The 9,696-nt window shown below is 33.7% G+C and overlaps 1 protein-coding gene across 1 annotated transcript; it reads left to right on the forward strand.

Annotated features, from left to right (window-relative positions):
• The first annotated feature begins 389 nt into the window (after positions 1 to 389).
• LOC140679598 (monocyte chemotactic protein 1B-like) lies at positions 390 to 3,435 on the forward strand. Its single transcript, XM_072915264.1, has 3 exons — positions 390 to 497; positions 567 to 675; positions 3,004 to 3,435. The coding sequence occupies exons 1-3, from the start codon at positions 440 to 442 to the stop codon at positions 3,146 to 3,148; spliced, it is 312 nt and encodes a 103-aa protein (XP_072771365.1). The 5' UTR covers positions 390 to 439; the 3' UTR covers positions 3,149 to 3,435.
• The last annotated feature ends 6,261 nt before the right edge of the window (positions 3,436 to 9,696 follow it).

Raw genomic sequence — 9,696 nt, forward strand, 5'->3', positions numbered from 1 at the left:
CGGGCTTGCTCTAGTGTAGTTAGTCAAGTGTGACTTAAACAGTAGTCTATGTTCCTAGGCAGGATGATGGCGCCTTCCTGGTTAGGGTGAAGGCCGTCTCTCATCAATTGCCCCAGAAAGAGGGCCAATTATCAATAAACGTTAGTCCCTGTTGTCTACAGAAGCTAGCCGGCCACTTGTTAAGCGAGACTAATCTGCTCTATCTCTCATCATTGCCTCTCGCAGGCCAAATAAGACATTGTAGTTCGGGTGGTGCAGGAAAGTAGGCCACTCGGCAGTGAAAGGAGGTCAACGGCTGTGTAGCTTTCTTCCGTGGGAGGAAAAAGCCGTGAATATTTCCAGTATTGCAAGTATTCTTCACGTGTGAGTGACATCCACTCAGAGTGGGCTTTAAAGACACAAACATCCACTTCACACCTGATGATCTCCCACACCTGCCATGGCAGCGCTCAGCTTGTTCTCCCTTTTCTTGCTGGCCGTCATGGTCTCAGCTGGAGGTTAGTGTCATGTCCACAGTGTTGGCCTTTGACGTGATGTCTTATTTGATGTCTTTTTTTTTTCACCAGGTAGACCAGCGGATTGTTGCCGCAGGATCAGGGACACACAAGTCCACCAGGACCTGCTGACCAAGTACTACGTGCAGAGGCCGCCATCTTGTTCTCTGCATGCTGTGGTGTGAGTCACTTTTCTTTCTTGTTCGGGGGGAACTGGGGTGATTGTTTTTTTTTCAAATACAAAAGCCAAAAGCAGTGAAGTTGTCACGTTGTGTAAATGGTAAATAAAAACAGAATACAACAAATCCTTTTCAACTTATATTCAATTGAATAGACTGCAAAGACAAAATATTTCATGTTCACACTGAGAAACTTTGTTATTTTTTTGCAAATATTCATGAACTTAGAATATAATGGCAGCAACACATTGCAAAAAAGGGCATTTTTACCAGTGTGTTGCATGGCCTTTCCTTTTAACAAGACTCAGTAAAGGTTTGGGAACTGAGGAGACACATGTATATATATATATATATATATATATATATATATATATATATATATGTATATATATACATATATATATATATATATATATATATATTTATATTTATTTATGTGTAGGATATATATATATATATATATATATATATATATATATATATATATATATATATATATATATATATATATATATATTTATATTTATATTTATTTATGTGTAGGATATATATATATATATATATATGTATATATATATATATATATATATATATATATATATATATATATATATCCTACACATAAATAAATATAAATATAAATATAAATATATATATATATATATATATATATATATATATATATATATATATATATATATATATATATATATATATATATATATATATATATTTATATTTATTTATGTGTAGGATATATATATATATATATATATATTTATATTTATATTTATATTTATTTATGTGTAGGATATATATATATATATATATATATATATATATATATATATATATATATATATATCCTACACATAAATAAATATAAATATAAATATAAATATATATATATATATATATATATATATATATATATATATATATATATATATGTGTATGTATATATATGTATATATGCATATGTATATAAATATACATATGCCGGAGTACTACTTGGGGTTCCGAAAAAATTGGAGCTGGATCTCGTTCTGTGTGAGATGGACAAACATTTATATATAAATATATATATATATGTATAATATTTTATCGGTATATATATTTTTGTCCATCTCGCACAGAACTAGATCCAGCTCCAAATTTTTTCGTAACCCCAAGTAGTACTCAGGCTCATCGGTTCTGTGCCAGAGCTCATAACCTAACTCGTATGTCCAATCAAGTTTCCCCGATGAAATTAAGTGAAGTCAAACAATTCCCCCAAAACTCCTTAACTGTAACATACTTTTTAACAAGAAACTCTACCTGTAACATACTTTTTAACAAGAAACTCTAACTGCAACATACTTTTTAACAAGAAACTCTAACTGCAACATACTTTTTAACAAGAAACTCTAACTGCAACATACTTTTTAACAAGAAACTCTAACTGCAACATACTTTTTAACAAGAAACTCTACCTGTAACATACTTTTTAACAAGAAACTCTAACTGCAACATACTTTTTAACAAGAAACTCTACCTGTAACATACTTTTTAACAAGAAACTCTAACTGTAACATATTTTTTAACAAGAAACTCTAACTGCAACATACTTTTTAACAAGAAACTCTAACTGTAACATACTTTTTAACAAGAAACTCTAACTGTAACATACTTTTTTAACAAGAAACTCTAACTGCAACATACTTTTTAACAAGAAACTCTAACTGTAACCTACTTTTTAACAAGAAACTCTAACTGCAACATACTTTTTAACAAGAAACTCTAACTGCAACATACTTTTTAACAAGAAACTCTAACTGCAACATACTTTTTAACAAGAAACACTTTCTGCAACATACTTTTTAACAAGAAACTCTACCTGTAACATACTTTTTAACAAGAAACTCTAACTGCAACATACTTTTTAACAAGAAAACCTGATTTCTAGATTGTATCAAAAAACAAGAGCAGTGTTTCCATAACAATCCTGGACAGCATTGACCTTGTAGAGCAGACTTCTTCTTCGGCATATTGCTGCGAGCTCCTTTTTCCGTCAAACACACCATCAGCAGCTTCTCCATTCTCTTCTCGGAATGATTCCCGTGCACTCGGCTGGCTTTATGGACTCATTTTAATTCAGTGTGGCGCAGACGACAATTAAGATTTCAAGTTTTAAGACGTTTCCCAAATATAAAGGTTTTCTAAATGTGTGGAACATAGTGTTGAGTAAATGCTATTCTAGACTACTCAAACAACAACTCTTAGGTTTTTCCACATTTCTTTATTTCTCAGTTGCTGGTTCGTTCTGTTGATTGTTAGGTGATTTCTGGCAGGTTCACCACACGGCGAGGCAAGAGAATCTGTGCTGACCCTGACAAGTTGTGGACAAAGACCAGCATGGCACACCTGGATGGACACAAGTGTCATGGCCAACATTTCACCATGCGAAAGGAGGACCCGGTTTTTCATCGACTGTAGTCATTTGCTATGGACAACTTTGTACTGCGTGTGTTTGAATTGGGGCTGTCAAATTTAACGAGATGACTCATGCGATTAATCAAAAATAAATGCCTCGTTAATCACGTATCTACTCAGATTAATCGTGCTTATTATTGGGAGCGCACATTCTCCTTTACATTAATCATGTGTGGTTCCCTGGAATGTGAGGAATGAGAAATACTGTGGTCCTTTTCCCGCTGATGTATACAATGCAAGTGAGTGATAACCTGTGATTAATCATGATTAATCCAAATTCAGAAGTGTGATTTTGTCTGATTAAAGAGTGAGAAGAAATACTGGGGTCTTTTTCCCGCTGATTTATACAATGCAAGTGAGCGATAACCTGTGATTAATCATGATTAATCCAAATTCAGAAGTGTGATTTTGTCTGATTAAAGAGTGAGAATAAATACTGGGGTCTTTTTCCCGCTGATTTATACAATGCAAGTCAGAATCAGAATCAGAATCAGAATCAGAATAGTTTTTATTGCCATTGTTTGAGAACGGGTTCACAACCCTAGGAATTTCACATGAATCATGTGTGGCTCCCTGGAATGTGAGGAATGAGAAATACTGGGGTCCTTTTCCCGCTGATTTATACAATGCAAGTAAGTGATAACCTGTGATTAATCATGATTAATCCAAATTCAGAAGTCTGATTAATCTTATTAAATAGTCAGGTGAAATACCGAGGTTTTGTTCACGCTGATTTATACAATGCAAGTGAGCGATAACATGTGATTAATCATGATTAATCCAGATTTAGAAGTGTGATTAATCCAAATTTGAGAGTGAGGAGAAATACTGGGGTCTTTTTCACGCTGATTTATACAATCCAAGTGAGTGATAACCATAATTAATCATGATTAATCAAATTCAGAAGTCTGTTTAATCTGATTAAAGTGAGAAGAAATAATGCAGTCTTTTTCACGCTGATTTGTACAATGCGAGTGAGCAATAACCTGTGATTAATCATGATTAATTCAAATTCAGAAGGGCAAATTTGTCTGATTAAAGAGTAAGGAGAAATACCGCTGTCTTTTTCCCGCTGATTTATACAATCCAAGTGAGTGATAACCTGAATTAATCATGATTAATCCAAATTCAGAAGTGTGATTAATCTGATTAAGTAGTGAGGTGAAATACCGAGGTCTTTTTCACGCTGATTTATACAATGCAAGTGAGCGATAACATGTGATTAATCATGATTAATCCAGATTTAGAAGTGTGATTAATCCAAATTTGAGAGTGAGGAGAAATACTGGGGTCTTTTTCACGCTGATTTATACAATCCAAGTGAGTGATAACCATAATTAATCATGATTAATCAAATTCAGAAGTCTGTTTAATCTGATTAAAGTGAGAAGAAATAATGCAGTCTTTTTCACGCTGATTTGTACAATGCCAGTGAGCAATAACCTGTGATTAATCATGATTAATTCAAATTCAGAAGGGCAAATTTGTCTGATTAAAGAGTAAGGAGAAATACCGCTGTCTTTTTCCCGCTGATTTATACAATCCAAGTGAGTGATAACCTGAATTAATCATGATTAATCCAAATTCAGAGGTGTGATTAATCTGATTAAAGAGTGAGGAGAAATAACGGGGTCCTTTTTACGCTGATTTATACAATGCAAGTGAGCGATAACATGTGATTAATCATGATTAATCCAAATTCAGAAGTCTGATTAATCCAAATTTGAGAGTGAAGAGAAATACAGGGTTTTTTTCACGCTGATGAATACCATCCAAGTGAGCAATAACCTGTGATTAATCATGATTAATCTGATTAAAGATTGGGGCGATTTATACAATCCAAGTGAGCAATAACCTGTGATTAATCATGATTAATCCAAATTCAGAAGTGCAATTTTGTCTGATTAAAGAATAAGGAGAAATACCGGTGTCTTTTTCCCGCTGATGTAAACAATCCAAGTGAGGGATAACCTGAATTAATCATGAATAATTCAAATTCAGAGGCGTAATTAATCTGATTAAAGAGTGAGGAGAAATAACAGGGTCCTTTTTACGCTGATGTATACAATCCAAGTGAGCAATAACCTGTGATTAATCATTATCAATCTGATTAAAGAGTGGGGCAATTTATACAATTCAAGTGAGCAATAACCTGTGATTAATCATGATTAATCCAAATTCAGTAGTGTGATTAATCTGATTAAAGAGTGAGGAGAAATACTGGGGTCTTTTTTCCACTGATTTATACAATACAAGTGAGTGATAACCAGAATTAATCATGATTAATCACATTCAGAAGTCTGATTAATCTGATTAAAGAGTGAGGAGAAATAATGCAGTCTTTTTCACGCTGATTTGTACAATGCAAGCGAGCAATAACCTGTGATTAATCATGATTAATCCAAATTCATAAATCTGATGAATCCAAATTTGAGAGTAAAGAGAAATACTAGGGGTCTTTTTCATGCTGATTTATACAATGCAAGTGAGCGATGACCTGTGAATAATCATGATTAATCTGATTACGGAGTGGGGCGATTTATACAATGCAAGTGAGCAATAACCTGTGATTAATCATGATTAATCCAAATTCAGAAGTGCGATTTTGTCTGATTAAAGAGTAAGGAGAAATCCTGGTGTCTTTTTCCCGCTGATTTATACAATCCAAGTGAGTGATAACCTGAATTAATCATGAGTAATCTAAATTCAGAGGCGTGATTAATCTGATTAAAGAGTGAGGAGAAATAACGGGGTCCTTTTTACGCTGATGTATACAATCCAAGTGAGCAATAACCTGTGATTAATCATGATTAATCTGATTAAAGAGTGGGGCAATTTAAACAATTCAAGTGAGCAATAACCTGTGATTAATCATGATTAATCCAAATTCAGTAGTGTGATTAATCTGATTAAAGAGTGAGGAGAAATACTGGGGTCTTTTTCCCACTGATTTATACAATACAAGTGAGTGATAACCAGAATTAATCATGATTAATCAAATTCAGAAGTCTGATTAATCTGATTAAAGAGTGAGAAGAAATAATGCAGTCTTTTTCACGCTGATTTGTACAATGCAAGTGAGCAATAACCTGTGATTAATCATGATTAATCCAAATTCATAAATCTGATGAATCCAAATTTGAGAGTAAAGAGAAATACTAGGGGTCTTTTTCACGCTGATTTATACAATGCAAGTGAGCGATGACCTGTGAATAATCATGATTAATCTGATTAAAGAGTGGGGCGATTTATACAATCCACGTGAGCAATAACCTGTGATTAATCATGATTAATTCAAATTCAGAAGGGCGATTTTGTCTGATTAAAGAGTAAGGAGAAATACCGGTGTCTTTTTCCCGCTGATTTATACAATCCAAGTGAGTGATAACCTGAATTAATCATGATTAATCCAAATTCAGAGGTGTGATTAATCTGATTAAAGAGTGAGGAGAAATAACGGGGTCTTTTTCACGCTGATTTATACAATTCTGGGGGTATGCTCTGGACCTGCCTGTCAGGCGGGGGTCGGCGCCTCAGGCTACTGCATCCGGACTGCGTGTCTGGAGCTCCTGGGTCCCACCGTCCATCCTTTCCGGGAGCCCGTCTTGGTTGGGGCCTGCTGGGTCTACTCCCTGCGTCTATTGTGGTAGCTTGGTGCTGCGAGTCGGCCAGTTGCTGGGGTAGTGACCTTGTGTGTCAGCATGTCTGTGATCTTCTTTTAATTCTTTTTTTTTAAATGTATTTATTTATTTATTTATTTATTTTTATTTTTTAATATATTTTATTAATATTATATATTTTTTAATTTGTTCCCCTCCCTCAGGGGGAACTTGGCGGGGCGGTTGCTGGTAGTTCCGTCTCCATCGTTGGGGTCCCTGCGGGTGCGGTGGGTGGTTCCCGTGGCCCCGTGCTCGGTGGTCCTGCGGCGGCCGATTTGGGTGGGGTGGCCGGGGGCTGGCCTCGCCGCGCTCTCCGGGGGTAGGCTCGTGGGGGCCCGGTTGCGGGGGGTCTCCGGGCCCCCCGAGCGGGGCGTCCTGTTTGTGGGTTGGGCTCTCGAAGAGGCTGGGGCCGTACTCTGGCTCCCACACACACTGGGAGTCAAATGTATTGTACATACAAATTCACATATACTCACATACAAACATACATACATACATACATACATACAAACATAGGTACACATACACATACACATACACATACTGTACATATACATTCACTGTACAAACATACATATACACATACATGTACATATACATTCACTGTACAAACATACATATACAAATACTGTACATATACATTCACTGTACAAACATACACATACATGTACATATACATTCACTGTACAAACATACACATACTTTACATATACATTCACTGTTTAAACATACATATACACATACATGTACATATACATTCACTGTACAAACATACATATACACATACTGTGCATATACATTCACTGTACAAACATACACATACTTTACATATACATTCACTGTTCAAACATACATATACACATACTATACATATACATTCACTGTACAAACATACATATACACATACTGTACATATACATTCACTGTACAAACATACATATACACATAGTGTACATATACATTCACTGTACAAACATACATATACACATACTGTACATTTACATTCACTGTACAAACATACATATACACATACATGTACATATACATTCACTGTACAAACATACATATACACATACTGTACATATACATTCACTGTACAAACATACATATACACATACTGTACATATACATTCACTGTACAAACATACATATACACATACATGTACATATACATTCACTGTACAAACATACATATACACATACATGTACATATACATTCACTGTACAAACATACATATACAGATTCTGTACATATACAAGTACATATACATACATACATGCATACATACACTAATGCACATAATCAGGTTTCATCAAACATATATTAACGTTGTTGCCCTAGGGTAAACTGGGTATAACACATGGCACACTGACAAAGCTTAACCCAGTGGTTCTCAAACTTTTTTTGTCATCCCCCACTTTGGACAAGGGGGAGTTTTCAAGCCCCACCTGCCCCCATCGCCCCAACAGAGCGCTAATGCCAAGCTTTAACATTTTCAAATTTATTGAACATCAAGTTGTATACATTCGAACTCAATAACATAAAATAACATTAAGTTCAATAATAAATAAAATAACTGTGCAGCTGTGGTAAAACTTGCATCAAGTTCAATAATAAATAAAATAACTTCCATCAAGTTCAATAATAAATAAAACAAAAGTGTTATAACTTGCATCAAGTTCAATAATAAATCAAAAAAAGTGTTATAACTTGCATCACGTTCAATAATAAATCAAAAAAAGTGTTATAACTTGCATCACGTTCAATAATAAATAAATAAAAAGTGTTATAACTTGCATCAAGTTCAATAATAAATCAAATAAAAGTGTTATAACTTGCATCAAGTCCAATAATAAATCAAAAAAAGTGTTATAACTTGCATCAAGTTCAATAATAAATCAAAAAAGTGTTATAACTTGCATCAAGTACAATAATAAATCAAAAAGTGTTATAACTTGCATCACGTTCAATAATAAATCAAAAAAAGTGTTATAACTTGCATCAAGTTCAATAATAAATCAAATAACTTGCATCAAGTTCAATAATAAATCAAAAAAAGTGTTATAACTTGCATAAAGTTTAATAATAAATAAAACAAAAGTGTTATAACTTGCATCAAGTTCAATAATAATAAAAAAAAGTGTTATAACTTGCATCAAGTTCAATAATAAATCAAATAAAAGTGTTATAACTTGCATCAAGTTCAATAATAAATCAAATAACTTGCATCAAGTTCAATAATAAATCAAAAAAAGTGTTATAACTTGCATCAAGTTCAATAATAAATCAAATAACTTGCATCAAGTTCAATAATAAATCAAAAAAAGTGTTATAACTTGCATCAAGTTCAATAATAAATAAAACAAAAGTGTTATAACTTGCATCAAGTTCAATAATAAATCAAACAAAGTGTTATAACTTGCATCAAGTTCAATAATAAATCAAAAAAAGTGTTATAACTTGCATCAAGTTCAATAATAAATAAAACAAAAGTGTTATAACGTGCATCAAGTTCAATAATAAATAAAACAAAAGTGTTATAACTTGCATCAAGTTCAATAATAAATCAAATAAAAGTGTTATAACTTGCATCAAGTTCAATAATAATTCAAATAACTTGCATCAAGTTCAATAATAAATACAATAAAAGTGCCACTTTGCAATCTTTGCAAAAAAAAAGGAGGAGCTATGCATTTGGCAAGACAGGGCAAGTGACAGCACTTTCCCCCAGGAGAGCCACCTTGCTTCACTGTGAAACAGCACGGCTGTATGATCAGCTCATATTTCCTCACACAGTGCAGAGAACAGTCGCACTTTCAGTGGTCGTGTTTTGATCAAATTGACCGCGCTCACAACATCTGTTAAAACCTCATTGAGTTCGGGGCTGAGCT

This window comes from Nerophis lumbriciformis, linkage group LG19 (genome assembly GCF_033978685.3).
Source record: "Nerophis lumbriciformis linkage group LG19, RoL_Nlum_v2.1, whole genome shotgun sequence".
Taxonomy (NCBI): Eukaryota; Metazoa; Chordata; class Actinopteri; order Syngnathiformes; family Syngnathidae; genus Nerophis; species Nerophis lumbriciformis.

What these genes read in the sequence shown, in the direction of transcription:
- LOC140679598 (XM_072915264.1), top strand. Translation starts at nt 440, where the DNA reads ATGGCAGCGCTCAGCTTGTTCTCCCTTTTCTTGCTGGCCGTCATGGTC. An exon ending in CGTCATGGTCTCAGCTGGAG is followed by an intron (nt 498 to 566) that starts GTTAGTGTCATG and finishes TTTTTTCACCAG; the next exon opens with GTAGACCAGCGGATTGTTGC. An exon ending in TGTTCTCTGCATGCTGTGGT is followed by an intron (nt 676 to 3,003) that starts GTGAGTCACTTT and finishes GATTTCTGGCAG; the next exon opens with GTTCACCACACGGCGAGGCA.